This window comes from Coffea eugenioides, chromosome 10 (genome assembly GCF_003713205.1).
Source record: "Coffea eugenioides isolate CCC68of chromosome 10, Ceug_1.0, whole genome shotgun sequence".
Classification (NCBI taxonomy): Eukaryota; Viridiplantae; Streptophyta; class Magnoliopsida; order Gentianales; family Rubiaceae; genus Coffea; species Coffea eugenioides.
The window spans coordinates 7,991,677-8,011,196 of NC_040044.1; the positions used below are offsets into that span (position 1 = coordinate 7,991,677).

Below are 19,520 nucleotides of genomic sequence, written 5' to 3' on the forward strand. Positions count from 1 at the left end.
TAATCGTTGTTCTCTTTTTGAAGTTTCTTTAACTTACTTTTACATTTTCATTCACTAGGGGGGGAGGGTTGGGTTGGGTGGTACGGGGGGGGGAGTGTAAGCAAGAGGTCTTGGGTTCAAGTCCTCCCGCTTACACTAAAAAAAAAAAAAACATTTTCATTCACTAAACATTTCCTGCAAATTGTAAATTTGTGATGTTCGAATAGTTGTTTGTAAACTGCGGAATGTATTTCATCTTTCTGTGCTATGGTGATCAAATTATTTGGGTGAGCCATCAAGGTAATTACTAGAAACTACAATCAGGAATTGTTTCTCTAGGGGTACTACTGTTTAAGGAGTTAAGGGAGGAAAGGATCGACAGAACAGCTAGAGTCAGGTCGTATTTTATTGATATTTATCATTATGAATATGAAGACAGCTTCTTGTGATATCTGCTGATTACCAGTAAAGCTGTGATCTGTTTGATATAAATGCTAAAAGTAATTGTCAAGTTCCTTTTATTAGCTTACTTAATCCACTCTGTTTCCTAGCTTTGTGAACCTAAAGCTGAACCTCCCCTAGTCTAGCTGAATGCTTTAGTGCCATTAAACTTTGTGTCCGCAACTCGTCTTAGCTGTTTGATCTTAATTGAGCAAGTCTTTTCTTTTAGATTTGTCTTACAGTCATTGAGAGTGGGACCCTTTTAAAAGTCGAATATTTTAGCTTACCTGCACTATTAAAGCCGGTGAAGGGATTCCTGTCAAGTCTTTGAAGAAACTAGCAAAGAATATGTTGATTGCATGGCCGTATGCTATGCCCTAATCAACAATTTAAAAGGGTAGACAATCAGCCAAAAAGTTGATTTTATTAACAGAGTATGTTTCCTGCCGATGCTTCTAATTTAAGCCTGATAAGATCACAGAATATTTGAGTCAAGTGGTGGTAAAAGTGTTGCTGAACTGATACTTTGCATACAACAATGATGCTGGTTATTCTAGATTACCGGATTAGGAATTTTCGTTTCTAGATTGACTCAGTAGAAGGGATTGTAAGTAGGAGGTCTTGAAACCTATCACTTAAAAAAAAAAAAAAGGAAGTTTTCCGTGGCTGAAACCATCTTTTCCTGAGCACGTTTCAATGTGAAAAGAGCAGGTTTAATGTACAATTCCTAGCAAATTGGTAGAAGTTCAGCCTATCAACTCATGAGTCCTTTGTCATGTTAATATACGTCGCAGTTGCTGCCTCCTGCCATGCGCAGCAGGTTGCCGCGTTCAATTTGAGTATTTGTTTGTGATGTCCAGTGCTCCCACCACCGTTTGAATTGCCATTTTTAGGAGTTTTCCATTGCTGATCAGCTTTTCACATTATACTAGTAGTATTGTAGCTGTCCTTAAAGATTCTTTTGACGGGATCAATTTCTCCAGCTTATTATAGGTTGAGTGGGGGGATAATTAATATAGGCCAAGGAAGATTTTGGTACGTAATCTTTGTTCGTCTGCTTGATAGGTACTATGAATTGATTGGGTGAGAACAGTAACGATAAGTACGCTAAATTACAGGCCACGAAATATCGTTCGCTTCAAATAAGTTCCTGTTGAACATTTGAAGATCTTTAATTGAGATTGTGCTGAGTTCAGTGTTCACTGTCGTGAACTTAACGATTAATTAGTTGAATTTAAACTGGGTTTTTTTTTAATTCTTTTAGTTATTTTTAGTGGAAGTCTACCTAGGGTGACACCGCAAATTCAAAGATTTTGCCACTTTGCGCGAAGTGCCAACACCGGCACAGATTAATTATGACTTTTTTTTTGTTTCGAAAAAATATATACATAACTTGGGCAGTGGTTTGCAACTCTATGAGTAGACGTCATTGGCATCTATTCATAGTTAATTTCAATGGGGTTTTGGAATGATGCAGGGAAAGACATACTTCGTGTGTTGTCTTTACAAATCCAAGGATACTTGGCTCAAGGGCCTGCAAGTGCAAAGCCAAGTTCCTTTTGATTATGGCTTCACAGCTCCGGAGAGTCTATTCTCAAGAAAACTTGAGGGCTTGTAATCTTGTTTAATGGAGTAAAATTTTTCGTCATCATCAATATATGGATGAATTACATCACAGAACAAGCTGATAATGTTTCGAGTTTGAAGCTGCCTCAGTTGCAGCTTGATAGATTCACTGGCAGGAATAAAAGCAGGAGGGTTGGTAATGACGCGGAGTTCTCTAATCAGTTACACAGATATGTGATATAATCACCGAAACAGACCGTCCTAAACACAATGCTCTATTATTCCACCAACCATCGAGCACGGCAGTTTTTCCAAATTAGAAATTTGGACCAGCTGCAACAATCTCCTCCATCAGCTTGTTGTCCGCTCCGATCTTGTAGTTTGCGAATACCTCGAAATTTTTCTTGAACAAGCCGCCCAATTTCAGGAGAGCATTCTTGTAGGCCTTCTTGTCTGACCACTGCAATTCAACAAAGAATAAGGTTAATACAACTAGTACTTGCAGCAGGGAAGCGATCAATTACTGGAGGGGAAAATGTCAAATTTACGTCAACTTACTGTGTTATCAGGATTTAGGATTTCTGAAGGGACCCCTTCAATTTCAGTAGGAATCTCCAACCCAAACACCTCCGCCGTGGTGTAATTTGCTTTCAAAAGGGTTCCAGAGTGTATGGCATCAATTATTTTTCTGGTATAGGCTAATTTTATACGACTCCCGGATCCATAGCTGCAGATAGAGAGAAGGTTTTCCAATCATCAGATTTGCTGATCTATAGTCACTCGTGTAGCTGATATGTATACATCACTCATGGAGCTGAGACATATATGTTAGGGGCTGCATGGTTTTACCTCCCTGAGGTTTGACCAAATAACGAATCGATCCCTGAGATTTAACCAAATAACAAAAAAGTCCCTCAACCGTTAGTCTTTGACGTTGACTGTTAGGGTTAATTACATTTACCCCCCTTAGATTTGACCAAATAACGAATCGATCCCTAAAATTTGACCAAATAACAGATTCCTCCCCCACACTAACTTCTGTCACTTATATGTAACGGAAATAGCCAAAAGTCTGAATAACCCTTATTGATTTCCATCAAATTTTTGACCTATCGATTTTTGTGTTTTTAGAAAAAAATTTTGGTTAACAGATAAAATTTTGAATCCAACAAATTATTAATTTATTTAACAGATAAAATCAGAGTAAATTTGATAGACCTTGTAATGCAAAATTTGCCATACGTATTTTGTAATTTGGTGAAATAGTGTGACAAATTTTGGATTATATGGGGTAATACCCATTATCCCATAAAATACCAGTGCTTTACGAATTTTCCCAATTATATGAACAAAGTACCTATTTTTTCAAAAAATAATTTATTTAAAAGATAAAGTAAAATTAAAATTTCAAGCGAATAAGAGGGTTGAAAATGTAGTACGCATTTTTTCTTTCCATAATGTACCGGCTCCTTATTCTTTTCCTATATTATCTAAATGAAGTACCAACTTTCTATTGGCATTTTACTCTATTTATTAGTAACCCATTGTAAAACCAAACTAGCAGAAGGCTTTTCTACACAAAATACTTTGTCATGGCCGATTAAATAGTCAAAGGATATTTGAGAATCTGGTAATGGTTTCATTTTTTAAAATCATGTCCGTCTCATTTTTGTGGTGGATTGAGTGAACCTTTACATTGCTTCTATAAATTTTCTTTCATCGCTCAATTGTCGGTTTTCTTTTTTCACTCTACTTTTTTTCCATTCCTTTCTTTGCTTTTCACATTTAATTTCTTTTTTGTTTTCTAAGCTTTCCTTCTTTCTTCATTTTCTTTCTTTTGTTCCTTTATGCGCATATTTTATCAAGTTTGATTATTACATGCTTGGTTTTTTTTCTTTTATACTGGTTAAAAACTGTTTTATTTAAGTAATAAACTCTTAGTTTAATTCGTTATTATTGAAACCACCTTCAATTTTTTAAAGGTAAGTTTTCTCTAACTACAAGTTTTACAAAGAGGGTAAATATGATATTTTACTACTTCTATTTAAGTGTCTTTGACGAGATTACTTAAAAAGGAGGTACATGTAATATTACCACACCACAGGAATTTAAAAGTAGTTTGGTCAAACCACAAGGAAGATAGATGTAATTAATCCTTAACAATTTGATGGAAATCAATAAGGGTTATTTAGATTTTTGGCTATTTCCGTTACATATAAGTGACAGAAGTTAGTGTGGGGGAGAAATCTATTATTTGGTCAGATTTTAGGGATCAATTCGTTATTTGGTCAAATCTCAGGGGGATAAATGTAATTAACCCTAACAGTCAACGTCAAAGACTAACGGTTGAGGGACCTTTTTGTTATTTGGTCAAATCTCAGGGATCGATTCGTTATTTGGTCAAACCTCAGGGGAGGTAAATGTAATTAACCCTTAGTTCAAAGCGTGAGGGTCGTGTTGTATATTTTGAAACCATGGGGGATTTTTCTGTGTATTAAGTTTAACACATGGGATTTTTTTGTTTTTTACCCTTTATTTTAGATTCCCAAGCTAGGCGTAATAGCGGGTAATTCAAAGGCGGGTTCTAATAACACTAGGCAAAACTACGCCTTCATAGTTCGTCACTCCTCAGTAGTATAAAAACCGCGCCATCATCCATCTCGAAGAGTCAATCGAGGCAAAAGTGGAAGCCAGCATCAGTCATCGGCGATCAACAACATACTAGTTGCTAAGTAAATTCTTTTCTCCTCTTCCTTTCCTCTCATATTAAACTTGCCCAAAAAGATAAAAATTCCCCGCTCCTCCAAAAGAAGAGGCGATTCATTGCTTATAATTAACGCTAATTACTATATAAACTCGGAATTCTCTTGCAAGGTTGTAGGGTTTATCGCATTTGGGGAGAATCATCCCTTCAATCAAAATCATGGAGGGGTGGGATCAGACGACGAAATCAACGCTAACCCAGATCCCATTACTGACCACAAAAGCGGGTCCACGCGACGGGGCGGCGTGGACGCAGCGGCTGAAGGAGGAGTACAAGGCGCTGATAGCTTATACCTCGATGAATAAGTCCAATGATAACGATTGGTTTCGGATCTCCGCTGCTAACCCGGAAGGGACCCGGTGGACCGGCAAGTGTTGGTACGTTCACAACCTCCTCAAGTATGAATTCGACCTCCAGTTCGATATCCCGGTAACTTATCCAGCTACAGCTCCCGAACTTGAGCTGCCTCAATTGGATGGCAAAACTCACAAGGTAATTGGACTGAGTTTTTAAAGTAAAGTTCTGATTTTTTAAAATTAATTTGATTGGTTTTGATGATTTTTCTCTTTTTTGATTTATGAAGATGTATAGAGGTGGGAAGATTTGCTTGACAGTGCATTTCAAACCGCTATGGGCAAAGAATTGGTACGTCTTTCGTTTTTATTGGTTTTGATTTGAATGTTTATATCAATTTTCGTTGTTTCATTAGTGAAGTTTGGCCCAATTTTTTTTTTTAATTTTGGGTAATTTATGGAATTTGTCTGCTGCATTTGTATTTTTTGGGGAGTTAAATATTAGAAAAATAGTTTCTTAGGAAGTTGACTAGTGGTTTTGATTGATTACAGTTGTGATTGCGTTAATTTTGGATTGTATATGTGTTTTTCTTGTACTTTCTATGGGGGTAATTAGAATAGACGTTGGTTCTAAGGAATTGAAGTAGTATGCTGTATGGTTACTGGAGATAAAATGGCAAACTGTGGTTTTGCAGGGAGTTGTTTAGTAGGTCGGATTAGCAGTGTAGCAGTGTTGATTTTGGGTTATATTTGCTGGTTCTCTGAAAAAATCTTTGGTATCCATGGATAGTGTCCAATGTCAAAAAACCAGTTAGAAATCAATAAGCTTTCCAGTTCTTTTGCTTTAACTTCTGACCATTTACAGCTATTCTCACTCCATGAAGTATGGGCGTACAAAGGTCTGGAGTGACAGTGGTCTCGGTAATCTACTATACTAGTTGTTGGAATTTAGGGGCAAATCCTGAAGAAGGCGAGAGCTAGCTTAGGGGGCCCCCTCCTAAAGTCATGAGAGTTGGTCAGAAAAGCGTGCTCATAGACTATATTGAGGAGTAAGTAAAGGGCTTCCATGACAATGAGATCCTTCTTATCTGGCATGGCTCGGGTTTGCTTTGATGATGGGTAGGCTTCTTGTGCTTTGGCTTGGGCTGTGGGCATGGGTTCAGGGATGGACTCTGGAGGAGGTGATAAGCTGGATAGTGGATTCCAGATTATTGAGGAGGGAAGAATAAGGGTACTGACTCGCCTGGTGACTAAAATGGAGGTTAAAAGAGCAGTTTTTAGCATGGTTGACTTTGTAAGGTAGTAAGCATGAGAAATGTGGTTCCTTGTGAAGTAAACGAGTGCATTGTTTCATTATTTAATGCAAAGTTATTGATTATATTTGCATATGTTGGGTAAGATGACTGCAGGGAGAAATACGTAAAGCTTTAGATATGCCATAGTGTGATTATCCTTGCTTCATTCATGTATGATGCTGCAATGAAGGTAGTGGGAGAGTCCCACTCTTTTTGAGTGTTGTTGGCAACTTTTAAAATCTGAATTTAGGTTTTTAATCTTAATTTAATTGTGCTTTCATAGATGATGTCACCATAGGTCTTTTTGTTTTTGTATTTTCTCCTCCCCTTTCTTGGTATGGTATTTTTTTTGTGATTTTAGTGGATTTGATCAAGTTACACTTGTTCTTACACGTGTGATGTTCTTGCAGTCCTAGGTTCGGAATAGCTCATGCACTGTGTTTGGGCCTTGCACCATGGCTTGCAGCAGAGATTCCTATACTTGTGGATTCCGGCATGATTAAACACAAAGATGATGCTGCCTCTTCCAGTGAGGTTTAATTACTTAAAATTGTATCCTAGATGAGATAGACTCGCTATACAAGTTTTGGAGCTCTCAGCTTGGCCTAATTAAATAAATGCCATGCTGTATTGAGATTGTTGATGAGGAGTCTTTGGAGATGTACAAGTCAATCATATATGCTAACAGACTGGTTTGAGAGGCTTCATCTGTGTTTTTTTTTAAAATATATTTTTGGTAACATTAATCGTTGTTCTCTTTTTGAAGTTTCTTTAACTTACTTTTACATTTTCATTCACTAGGGGGGGAGGGTTGGGTTGGGTGGTACGGGGGGGGGAGTGTAAGCAAGAGGTCTTGGGTTCAAGTCCTCCCGCTTACACTAAAAAAAAAAAAAACATTTTCATTCACTAAACATTTCCTGCAAATTGTAAATTTGTGATGTTCGAATAGTTGTTTGTAAACTGCGGAATGTATTTCATCTTTCTGTGCTATGGTGATCAAATTATTTGGGTGAGCCATCAAGGTAATTACTAGAAACTACAATCAGGAATTGTTTCTCTAGGGGTACTACTGTTTAAGGAGTTAAGGGAGGAAAGGATCGACAGAACAGCTAGAGTCAGGTCGTATTTTATTGATATTTATCATTATGAATATGAAGACAGCTTCTTGTGATATCTGCTGATTACCAGTAAAGCTGTGATCTGTTTGATATAAATGCTAAAAGTAATTGTCAAGTTCCTTTTATTAGCTTACTTAATCCACTCTGTTTCCTAGCTTTGTGAACCTAAAGCTGAACCTCCCCTAGTCTAGCTGAATGCTTTAGTGCCATTAAACTTTGTGTCCGCAACTCGTCTTAGCTGTTTGATCTTAATTGAGCAAGTCTTTTCTTTTAGATTTGTCTTACAGTCATTGAGAGTGGGACCCTTTTAAAAGTCGAATATTTTAGCTTACCTGCACTATTAAAGCCGGTGAAGGGATTCCTGTCAAGTCTTTGAAGAAACTAGCAAAGAATATGTTGATTGCATGGCCGTATGCTATGCCCTAATCAACAATTTAAAAGGGTAGACAATCAGCCAAAAAGTTGATTTTATTAACAGAGTATGTTTCCTGCCGATGCTTCTAATTTAAGCCTGATAAGATCACAGAATATTTGAGTCAAGTGGTGGTAAAAGTGTTGCTGAACTGATACTTTGCATACAACAATGATGCTGGTTATTCTAGATTACCGGATTAGGAATTTTCGTTTCTAGATTGACTCAGTAGAAGGGATTGTAAGTAGGAGGTCTTGAAACCTATCACTTAAAAAAAAAAAAAAGGAAGTTTTCCGTGGCTGAAACCATCTTTTCCTGAGCACGTTTCAATGTGAAAAGAGCAGGTTTAATGTACAATTCCTAGCAAATTGGTAGAAGTTCAGCCTATCAACTCATGAGTCCTTTGTCATGTTAATATACGTCGCAGTTGCTGCCTCCTGCCATGCGCAGCAGGTTGCCGCGTTCAATTTGAGTATTTGTTTGTGATGTCCAGTGCTCCCACCACCGTTTGAATTGCCATTTTTAGGAGTTTTCCATTGCTGATCAGCTTTTCACATTATACTAGTAGTATTGTAGCCGTCCTTAAAGATTCTTTTGACGGATCAATTTCTCCAGCTTATTATAGGTTGAGGGGGGGGATAATTAATATAGGCCAAGGAAGATTTTGGTACGTAATCTTTGTTCGTCTGCTTGATAGGTACTATGAATTGATTGGGTGAGAACAGTAACGATAAGTACGCTAAATTACAGGCCACGAAATATCGTTCGCTTCAAATAAGTTCCTGTTGAACATTTGAAGATCTTTAATTGAGATTGTGCTGAGTTCAGTGTTCACTGTTGTGAACTTAACGATTAATTAGTTGAATTTAAACTAGGTTTTTTTTTTAATTCTTTTAGTTATTTTTAGTGGAAGTCTACCTAGGGTGACACCGCAAATTCAAAGATTTTGCCACTTTGCGCGAAGTGCCAACACCGGCACAGATTAATTATGACTTTTTTTTTGTTTCGAAAAAATATATACATAACTTGGGCAGTGGTTTGCAACTCTATGAGTAGACGTCATTGGCATCTATTCATAGTTAATTTCAATGGGGTTTTGGAATGATGCAGGGAAAGACATACTTCGTGTGTTGTCTTTACGAATCCAAGGATACTTGGCTCAAGGGCCTGCAAGTGCAAAGCCAAGTTCCTTTTGATTATGGCTTCACAGCTCCGGAGAGTCTATTCTCAAGAAAACTTGAGGGCTTGTAATCTTGTTTAATGGAGTAAAATTTTTCGTCATCATCAATATATGGATGAATTACATCACAGAACAAGCTGATAATGTTTCGAGTTTGAAGCTGCCTCAGTTGCAGCTTGATAGATTCACTAGCAGGAATAAAAGCAGGATGGTTGGTAATGACGCGGAGTTCTCTAATCAGTTACACAGATATATGATATAATCACCGAAACAGACCGTCCTAAACACAATAATTAATATTATCCTTGTAAAATCCTTGTAAAAGGAAATTAGAAATTTGGACCAGCTGAAACAATCTCCTCCATCAGTTTGTTGTCCGCTCCGATCTTGTAGTTTGCGAATACCTCGAAATTTTTCTTGAACAGGCCGCCCAATTTCAGGAGAGCATCCTTGTAGGCCTTCTTGTCAGACCACTACAATTCAACAAAGAATAAGGTTAATACAACTAGTACTTGCAGCAGGGAAGTGATCAAGTACTGGAGGGGAAAATGTCAAATTTACGTCAACTTACTGTGTTCTCAGGATTTAGGATTTCTGAAGGGACCCCTTCAATTTCAGTAGGGATCTCCAACCCAAACACCTCCGCCGTGGTGTAATTTGCTTTCAAAAGGGTTCCAGAGTGTATGGCATCAATTATTTTTCTGGTATAGGCTAATTTTATACGACTCCCGGATCCATAGCTGCAGATAGAGAGAAGGTTTTCCAATCATCAGATTTGCTGATCTATAGTCACTCGTGTAGCTGATATGTATACATCACTCATGGAGCTGAGACATATATGTTAGGGGCTGCATGGTTTTACCTTCCACCTGACCAGCCAGTGTTTACAAGCCATCCAGTTGCTCCATGCTTTTTCATTTTCTCAGCCAACATTGCTGCATACTTGGTTGGGTGAAGCATTATAAATGCTGCACCAAAGCATGCTGAAAATGTTGCAGTAGGCTCCTTTATACCATCCTCTGTTCCTGCTACCTGTTCAGTAATTGCACAGGAGATAAATCAGGACTTTTACCATCTAAAGAGGATGCTCAGACTGTCCTGCCTTAAATGTTGCAATAATTTTATCTAGCTGTAAGAGACTTCAATAAGAAAGAGTTCGTAGCTTCAGTGAATACACACCAGAGCTGTGTAGCCACTGATAAAATGGTACATGGTCTGGGCTAAGTTCAATTTGCTGACAGGGGGGAGTACACCAAAGGCATCGCAGGCCAGAAGGATGACATTCTTGGGATGAGGGCCAACACAGGGTATCTTTGCGTTGGGGATGTATTCTATTGGATAAGCTGCCCGAGTGTTTTCTGCAGTCACAGTAGTTGCAAGGTTAGAACTTGGAATCAAATCCAATTTTTTTTTTTCATCAAATTCAAATACAATTAAATGGAGTTATTTTCGGTTAATAAGGTTATTTTCCACTAGATAGATTGAAGGTTATGCAACTTATTCTCAGCTTGAGGTACTCTTTTGTCACCTGTAACAGATTTATCTGTGTAATCCACCTCTCGATAGTGCTCATCAAAAACAACATTTTCCAGCACTGCAAAGCATTCAAAGGAAACAGAAAGAGAGTCTTAATATTTCCTGCATGATGACTTGGAAAGACAAAAGATTCGTTACTGTGAGACTGAGATAAATACCAGTGCCAAACTTTATGGCATTCCAGATATCAGGCTCCTTTTCCCTCGACAAGTCAATGCACTTGGCATAGCAACCACCCTCAATATTTGACACGCCATTCTCGCTCCAGCAATGCTCATCATCTCCAATCAAGTATCTATTGTGGTCCGTAGACAATGTTGTCTTTCCAGTGCCTGATACATGCAACAGATGAGAGAAAGCAAATAGCGTTAGGGCAGATAAAAAGAATCTGAGACTAGAAGAAGACGCGAAGACAAAGATCAAGAGCAGCATATATCAAAGGACACATGGTGGCTCCCTGCAAGAAGTCATCATCCCCATTCGTTATACCTGACAATCCAAAGAAAAGGGCAACATCTCCGCCTTTTCCGATATTGCAGCCAGAGTGTAGGGAGAGGATCCCGCGCTTAGGCATGAGATAGTGCATTAAGCTGAATAAACCTTTCTTCATTTCCCCAGCATATTGAGTGCCGAGGATGACCATTTCCCTCCTATCAAGATTCATGTCTATGCTAGTGGAGGAAGTCATATAGTGTGTGTAACGGTTACATGGGAATTGCCCGGCATTGTATATTGTGAAGTCCGGAGTACCAAAGTTCTCCAGCTCTTCAGGAGTGGGTCGGATGCACCTGCCACCCACCCAGGTAAATTTATGTGCTAAGCTTATTATTCACTTTCTGCGGCTCCACATATTTCCTCAATTCAATTAAACCTTTTGCAAAACAAGACTTTCTCTTTCACCAAAAATGCTTTCTTTCCAGTTGTTATACACACATATCACAGTGCATTGTAATAATCATCCTGACAAACTTGAATGCAGTAGAACAAAATGTTCAGTGTTCTGGAATGGTAACTTACATATTGTGCATGAACAATGAGTGGTAGGCTCTGGCAGAAACAATCCTAACTTTGATGCGGTGGTTAGGATCCCAATTGAGAAATTGATCATTCACATAAACCTGAAAAGCATATGTAGGATATTATCAAGTGTTTTATGTAAACCATCACGAAAACACACTGTATGGCAAAGTTGCGTTATACATATGGACATCACCATAGAACAAATCCTGCAGAAGATGCAATTATGGTTCTTGTGAAGACAAACATCAGCAGCAAACGAATCTTATTGCAAATGCAGAGGGTATCATTAAAACAGTGAATTGATAGCCAAAGCTCTGGTTTTGTTAGATACTTTCTTTAGCCATCATTGCTGAAAAATTACCCAAAAATAACAACCTGCTTGCTAGGACGTGATTGAAATTACAAGCCGATTCAGTTCATATTTCAGTTTCGCATCATTGGACACTTGATGCTATTATGGCATAAATTATTAGGGGTTGTACCCAGAAGGCCAAGTTTTTCTCATTTACTAAATGATTAGGTCTTAAATTTTCTGCTTCTTATACTATTTAATCAACAAAAACAGGAAAAAAAAAAAAAGGTGATTTGTGTGAAGATATCTGTTAACATTTACCAACACTCAAGATATCCTCCCAAAAGTATGAGCTAAATAATGTATCAAAGGTATATTAGTGGATGGTTTTGTATATAGAATTTTAGACCAGCAGTATCCTCCTACATGACTAATCATTGGGATCTTGTAGATATCGTGTCGCTATTCTGGGGACCCAGAAATTACGTCTCTCACGCACTACCAATTGTATAATATGTGGCATACACAGTTAAAGATCACACTCTGCATAACTAAGACGTCTGTAGCTCTGCATAGCTGGGCATGCCTATCCAGAGTATGCCAACAGACCAATCCAACATGACAAAGATGGTTAGGCCATGTCACCAAAACTAAGAATCACCCAACTCCAAAAAGAACAGTCATCGTCAATTTACTGGCCAATTGTGCAAATAGGAAGGTCCCATTTGGATTGCTATTTTCCGAGGTTTTATAGAAAAACATACTGTAACGATTTGATTTATATAAGAAAAAAAAAAGTGATTGCAAAAGTAGTGTGATAAAGTCATTAATCTCATATTATAATAGGGTATTATTGCAAATAAAAAAAAAAAAGGAGGTTAGGGACAAAGTAGGAAGCTTCATGGTGTCATATTAGAGGTTTGTTTAAGGATGGTTAAACCGTTAAAGTGCTAAAGTATTTACCTTCTCCAAGGAGCACAAATAATCCACGGCTCTTTCTCTATTGACCAAGAAAGTGTGCTCGTCCATTTCAATATTAGGTGAGCCCCTATTTGGAATAATTGTGACGCCATTCCAAAAAGTTGACATTAATTAGAGTCCGCTAATTAATTTTTAAAAAAAAGGGATAAGAAGATACTTAGCACTTACTTTCCCCACCAAAGCTCATCCTCAGTTGTTTCATCTTTCACAACGCGCTTATCTCTTGGAGATCGACCCGTTTTTGCTCCCGAAAGCGTGGCCAACGCGCCGCTCGATGTTATGAAAGATCCCTTCTCATACTTTATGGCTTGCTCATACAGCTCTGCATTAAGGAAATTTCAAAAAAAAAAAAAAAAAAATTAAACTAAGTACCACAGACTAATTTTGGACACTGACAGTTGGGATGAAAAGGATGTCAGAGACAATAAATCTAGTTTTGTAGACTACGTGAGTCAAATTTTGTTACATTTTCAATTCTTAAAATTGGTGAGATGGTGTGACAAAATTTAAGTCACATAGACCAGGTCTAACCTTATGTTTCACATTCTTAACTTAGAAATGCTTTTCAAATATTCTTTAAAATATTAATTAAGTTAGAAAAAATATATCAACGATCTAAAATCTCAATCTCAACCATAAGATAAGAATAAGATACCAAATTGATCCATTTATCCCAAAACGTGATTTTAATTAAAAACATTTAAGTAAACAAACGCTTCCAGCTGTCACAAGTCAGGACAAAGATCAACATATTTTACATGTCCATAATATAATAGTAATTAGTACAAATTTTTTTTTTTTTTTATACTACAACTCCTTCATACTTATCTTATCTCACACAAAATAGACTTTTGGCAATATCCATTTGACCCCTAAAAGATATTCAACCCACTAATTATATATTTTGATGGAACTCAATAAAAACAGCTTACTCCACATTCAAGAAAGAAAAATGGAAAGAAAAAAAAAACCTTCGTGTCACGTTAGGCCCACAAATGTGTACTAGTACTATACTAGCATTAAATTTCCACCACAAACCGGCAGTACAATTAATGTCCGCTACGTTTCTATTCTATCAGCATTTTAAATTTTGGATATGATTTGCACCATGACAGAACAATACAAATACAAAGATATGGTAGTTAAGAACGGGAAATTCTAACATCACTATTAGATATTAGATATCATATTCATGATCGTAATCCAATAATTTTTTACCATATTATTAAATAGTTTAAATTTTTAAAATCATCTGAATGCTAAATAATTTTTTATACAGTTATTTAAAATTATCTAAAGGCTGATATCTTATCTTTTTTTTTTTAAATATATACAGTTATTTAATACGTAACGATATGATATCCAAAAGGTATCGTAGAACTCCTTATCGAGAACATAACTGGAAACTTATTCCATGATTTTAAAGGGTCCAAATTAATTAGAATTCTTACCTAATTGCACTGCTACATTTTTTTGACTTTTCTTCTTTTTTTTTTTTTTAATTTTTTCCTAATACTACGGCTGTTTTTTGAAGAATTCAAACTCTTGGATGTGTGGAAAGGGGCAAGAGCCAGAGGCTGTATATTACCAGCAGGGGAGAGATTGTAGAGGATGTGAGTGAACTTGAGAGCACTGTCACTGACGGCGAAGGTGGGTGCGTAATGGTGGTGGGTCACATGTTCCACCCTCGGCGTCTCGCCGCTCCTGGCGGGGTCTCCCCTCACCACCTTCGGCCCTGTTTCTCTCGTCAAAGATGCCAATGATGCACTATTTCACCCAAAAGACAAAAAAAAAAAAAAACAAAATGTTAGTTCACCATCAATCCTCTTATTTTTGAATAGATCTTATAGAATTATTTATACAACGTTTTGGTAGTACTAGCTTAAAGTAATCCTTGGAAAGGTAACCTGGCTAAATTCTAGTAACATTTGTCACAAATTTCAAGAAATACTTTAATGAGTCAAAACTGCCCAAATTTTTTAAACAACGAAAAGGTAAGGAATGAAATGGATTGGGTGATTCGGAGGAAAAATCGAAAAGTTTCAAAGTTTTGAACCTTCCCACTTACATTAAGAAAAAAAAAAAACGAAAAGGTAGGATTCTTGCTTTGCTAATGGGATTCTTGGAAAGTAAATATTTAGACCTGATTGACTGGAGCTGTTGCCTGTGGCGTTCTTCCTCAGAAAGGGTAGCGCCAAAGGCGCCCTGAGTGCCCGTGATGGGGGTAGTAGGGGCCGATTTCTTCCTCTGGAGCGAATGCAACTCGTCCAGGGTCTTAGCCTTGACTGGAGGAGCGCTATCATCGTGGCAGATCTCATCTTCTTCCTTCTTCTTCTCCGTGTGAATCTTTGGCAGCCCATGCCTGCCTCTGGCAATTGTTGGGCTAGTTGCAAAGCTGAATTCTCCGTTTTGGCTACCTTTGGAGGCCATCTTTTCACCTGAAATACAATCGACAAATCAGCTTTTATCCAGTAGTAATACTTCAAATCTATTAACTTTACCTGCAAGAGTTAATTACGCGTAAAAAAACGGTGATCATGCATTAAGCATTTCATGGAAGGCTGGGGGAAAAAAAATTCAATAGCAATACTAACCAGAAAAGAAGATGGTAGATAACCAATTGAACTAGTGGTGAATCAAGAATAATGAAAAGGGTCGGAAGGGTTTAATCATCCGAGTGCTAGCGATGAAAGTTTACGAAAAGGGGACAATTGACGGTGGAAGGGTGTGAACGTAGGCAATTGCGCCCCGGAATTTATAGGTGTCACTGAACCTCCCCCAGGTAATGCCTACTGCTGGCATGGATCAAAAATTAACCATAGTTAAGTCCTAACTAAGGTTAGGATTGAAGATAAGAATTTCCTAAGTAAAAAAAAAATAGTCAAAAATCAACTTGCCAGGAAAGTACAAAATTCAAATTAAATGCAAACAGCTAATGATGTCTTAGGAAACGGGTAAATTGAAAACCAGGCTTGCTTTCGCCTGACAGCGGTGAAAACCGCGTGAGGACGTCAAAAGTGACTGGTCCTTGATCATTGAGTCCTAACTTTAACACATGGTAGTTATTATCCATTTAAAGCATTCCGTGTAATAGACGGTGTAATGCCTCGCTTGTTATCATTCAAAAAACAAACGGGATAAGGATAAAATTCAGGACATATGATTTGAAACGCTGTAATTAACATGATAAAGTTATAAACCTATACTTATTCCGTTAATGGATTGTAATCCATTATTGTGAATACCCTCAATAGTTAACATAGTATAAAGCTATAAATCTAGGCTTATCCTCTGTTAACAAAATTTTGAGAATGGAAGTATACAGTATTTAGCAATCTAAAAGATGACGAAAATGTTAAAACCACAAAGCTTCCCTTCTTGCACTTTATGCATATTCAAGCATAGAATTGTTATGCTTATTATGATGGTTTGGATCAAGAATGCCTATTTTAGTGATTGTTATGCCGAATCTGGTTTCGATCATAGATGTCTATTTTCACAATGTACAGCAAGGATAATATGAGCTGAAAATCCAAGTGTTGGTTACATTCTACTGTTTAAGAGTAGAATTACAGCGGAAGTATTATTCTACTGTATAAGAGTTACATTCTACTGTTCAGCGTGTTTGGATTGCTAAATTATTTTTCATAATATTTCGCTTACATCATAAACACATTTTTTAATTTACCTTTTTATCTCACATATATCACATAACAAAAAGTATTATAGTAATTATTTTAAATAACATTTCAAATAATACTCTATCCAAAAACTCGTTGAAACATGAGGAAATAAGAGAGAAATTACTGCCTAGAGATACGCAGATGACATCTCCACACCTTTGTTTTTTTTTTTTTTTTTACGAATAACACGTATAATTTTATTAGTTTTTGAGAGATCTGCACTAACGACGGCAATCAAAAGCATCAAACACAGCAAATAAAAGAACTTTTTTTTGTATGAACTTTTTTATATATATATAAACGCATCAACTACCTTTTTTATAAAACAATTTAAATTAGTAAATGTAATGAAGAAGCAAATCTTTGACCCCCAGATCATTTGGCAAGACTGAGTAGGCCATGCATAATTCTATACTGCATATCCGAGGCAACTTTAATTGCAATAAAGGATTGAAGTGGTCGTTTAGGCTTTAGGGAGAAAAGCTCAAGTAATTGATGCTTCCTTCCGATCCATGTAGGTGCAGGCCTGCAAAAAAAAAATAGATGGACGTGTTTGCAATAGGAATTATTTATTAGAAAATAATTTATTTACATCACAAATATATTTTTTTAATACATCATTCTATATTTGCAATCACCGTAATTTCACATACATCATATCGCATCGCAAAAAATACTACAATAATTATTTCAAATAATTTCCGATCCAAAACCCTTCTCACCGTTCATCTTGAGGGTCAACCAAATAAAAAATTACTCTTGGCATGGCATTACATTTTTGGGGTTGAGCTGCTTTAGTCAATACAATACATAAGTGCAGCGACAAATGAAGACGGTACATGTATATATATATATAGTGTGTATTCCTTGTCGAACCAGTCCTCTTAGGATTTGACAATTGCACGCTACAAAACGCTGGGTGCAATGTTTGTAAACTGCAGGACACGTCATGACCTGTTCAGTAATCCATTTGACATTCTAATTTTCAATCTGATATCGATCTGAAGAAGAAACTGAACGGCTGCTTCGTCACCTCTGTGCAACATTGAGTATTTTAAGATGAAATCCATTCTTTCTTCTTTTTTTTTTTGGGGGTAGGAAAAAGAAAGAAGATATTAAATTGTGGAACAAGTCAGAAGTCAACCCTCAATTTAGGCAATAAAATGTGGTAAATGCATACTTGGTGTTAGTTCTTTCGGAAAAAAAAAAAAAAAAGTTATCCACTGCTTGATGTGATACATTAGATTAGAGATGCATCCAATGTATCATGTGCTGAAATTTTTTTTTTTTTTTTGCCCTTTTTTAAATCTTTGGAGCCGAGGCAACTCAGGCAAGGGGTCATTGACATAAAATGGCAATCCTATGCTTTTGCAGCATTTGATATTTAAATCAATAATATGCCTGTGTTTCTTAATAAATTTACAAAACTTCCTTCAAGAAAAAGAGATTTCCAAAACCAATTGACAGTAGAGTTTCTCATGTTCGACTCTGGCCAGGTTTACGTGGTTCGATCAGCCTTGTTTGGATTGTGATTTTTTATAAAAAAAAAATTTAAAAATAGCAATTCAAACAGGATACAATTAAGCAATTCAAATTGGATATGATTAAGATCTGAACTTATAGAGGTAGTATCTGTTTTCAAAAATAATTAATAATGTACTCTACTAGTACTATCACTGGTCAATGACAATTTTTTTTTTTAATGTTTTGCTTCATTTAACAAAAATTTAGACCATTAAATTCAAAATTCTAGCTCAGCATGGGTGATTTGTGATCCGAATTTCCGAAACCACCTGGACGTAATGTTAGCGCTGATCTGTTGACATGTTGGAGATATCCGACACACGCAAATACGCAATTCACAAATGGGTTGTGGGCGCGAGTCACCCTAGTGGTCGTGGTTGCGTCAGGCAAGCGACCCAATAAATAAGGAGTACAAATTTCTATACATCATTTTCCTTTCCCCAAAATTGTGATGATCATAATTAGGATCACTATTTCCAAAAAGAAATGGTAATCAATATCGCAACGATGTGTTTGTGTGTGTGTGTGTGTGTTTTTTTTTCATCATTTAGAAAATTTTGAAGATAATACTGCACATTTTAAAGATTATACTGTAAATTTTTTTTTTGTATATTTGATGGATGTGAGTTAAAAATATGATTAAAAAATAAAAAAATTTGAAAGACATATTTATGATGTAAGCAAACAAATTTCTAAATAATGAGATATCCAAATACAATCGATCTTTTACAGGAAAATTCATAAAGTGAAGAATTTACATAGATAGAACATGATCGTATTTGGAATTATCAAATGAAGAAAAAGTTGGAAAACTAATATGAGAAGGAATTTGCTAAGGGGTGCTTAATAGGCTCATTAGTACATTTGAATTATGTCTAACTTATCATGTATGTACACATTAACGTTTTATTGTACTTTGCATTCATACACTTTTGAAATGCACGCCACTTTTCTAACAATAGGTATCTCTCAATCAATGTCCATTAGATATCTGTTAGCCAAAATAAAAACAATTATTAATCAATACCGGCTCAATTCTGTATTTAAGATAGACTTTTGTTCAGTTAAGAAAACATATATTTTTAACTTGTGTTAAATAAACAATTTTGTAGGCATATCTTATATACATAAGTCATCTTTCAAATGCGCACACACAAATTTATAAGTCCCAGAAACTTTCTCCATTTAATTTCACTTTTTAAAAACCAAAAATGCTAATTAGACGTTCAATACTTGTTTATTATCTTATTTATTTATTTATGGGTTAATTCCACTTTGTCCCCCCAAACTTTGGACGATTATCCACTTAAGTCCCTAAACTTCAAAATGGGACACTTAAGTCCCTAAACTTATAAATACCTCCCACTTAAGGAAAATTGTTAACAAATCCTGAATGCCATTGGTAGTCGAAGTGTCCCATTTTATAAGGGTTTAGG

General features: G+C 36.5%; 2 protein-coding genes across 2 annotated transcripts; one reads left to right on the top strand and one right to left on the bottom strand.

Annotated features, from left to right (window-relative positions):
• Positions 1 to 2,040: 2,040 nt before the first annotated feature.
• Positions 2,041 to 15,588, bottom strand: LOC113750898 (phosphoenolpyruvate carboxykinase (ATP)-like). The gene is made up of 14 exons (XM_027294841.1): positions 15,472 to 15,588; positions 15,021 to 15,315; positions 14,466 to 14,644; positions 13,046 to 13,199; positions 12,860 to 12,944; positions 11,602 to 11,702; positions 11,074 to 11,372; positions 10,743 to 10,916; positions 10,577 to 10,642; positions 10,228 to 10,406; positions 9,911 to 10,080; positions 9,620 to 9,788; positions 9,405 to 9,521; positions 2,041 to 2,329 (listed from the first exon to the last, which is right to left on the bottom strand). The coding sequence occupies exons 2-14, from the start codon at positions 15,305 to 15,307 to the stop codon at positions 2,303 to 2,305; spliced, it is 2,007 nt and encodes a 668-aa protein (XP_027150642.1). The 5' UTR covers positions 15,308 to 15,315; positions 15,472 to 15,588; the 3' UTR covers positions 2,041 to 2,302.
• On the top strand, positions 4,695 to 7,081 carry LOC113750899 (ubiquitin-fold modifier-conjugating enzyme 1). The gene is made up of 4 exons (XM_027294842.1): positions 4,695 to 4,718; positions 4,861 to 5,242; positions 5,334 to 5,395; positions 6,749 to 7,081. Exons 2-4 carry the CDS (start codon positions 4,910 to 4,912, stop codon positions 6,876 to 6,878), a joined length of 525 nt encoding a protein of 174 aa, XP_027150643.1. The 5' UTR covers positions 4,695 to 4,718; positions 4,861 to 4,909; the 3' UTR covers positions 6,879 to 7,081.
• Positions 15,589 to 19,520: the final 3,932 nt, after the last annotated feature.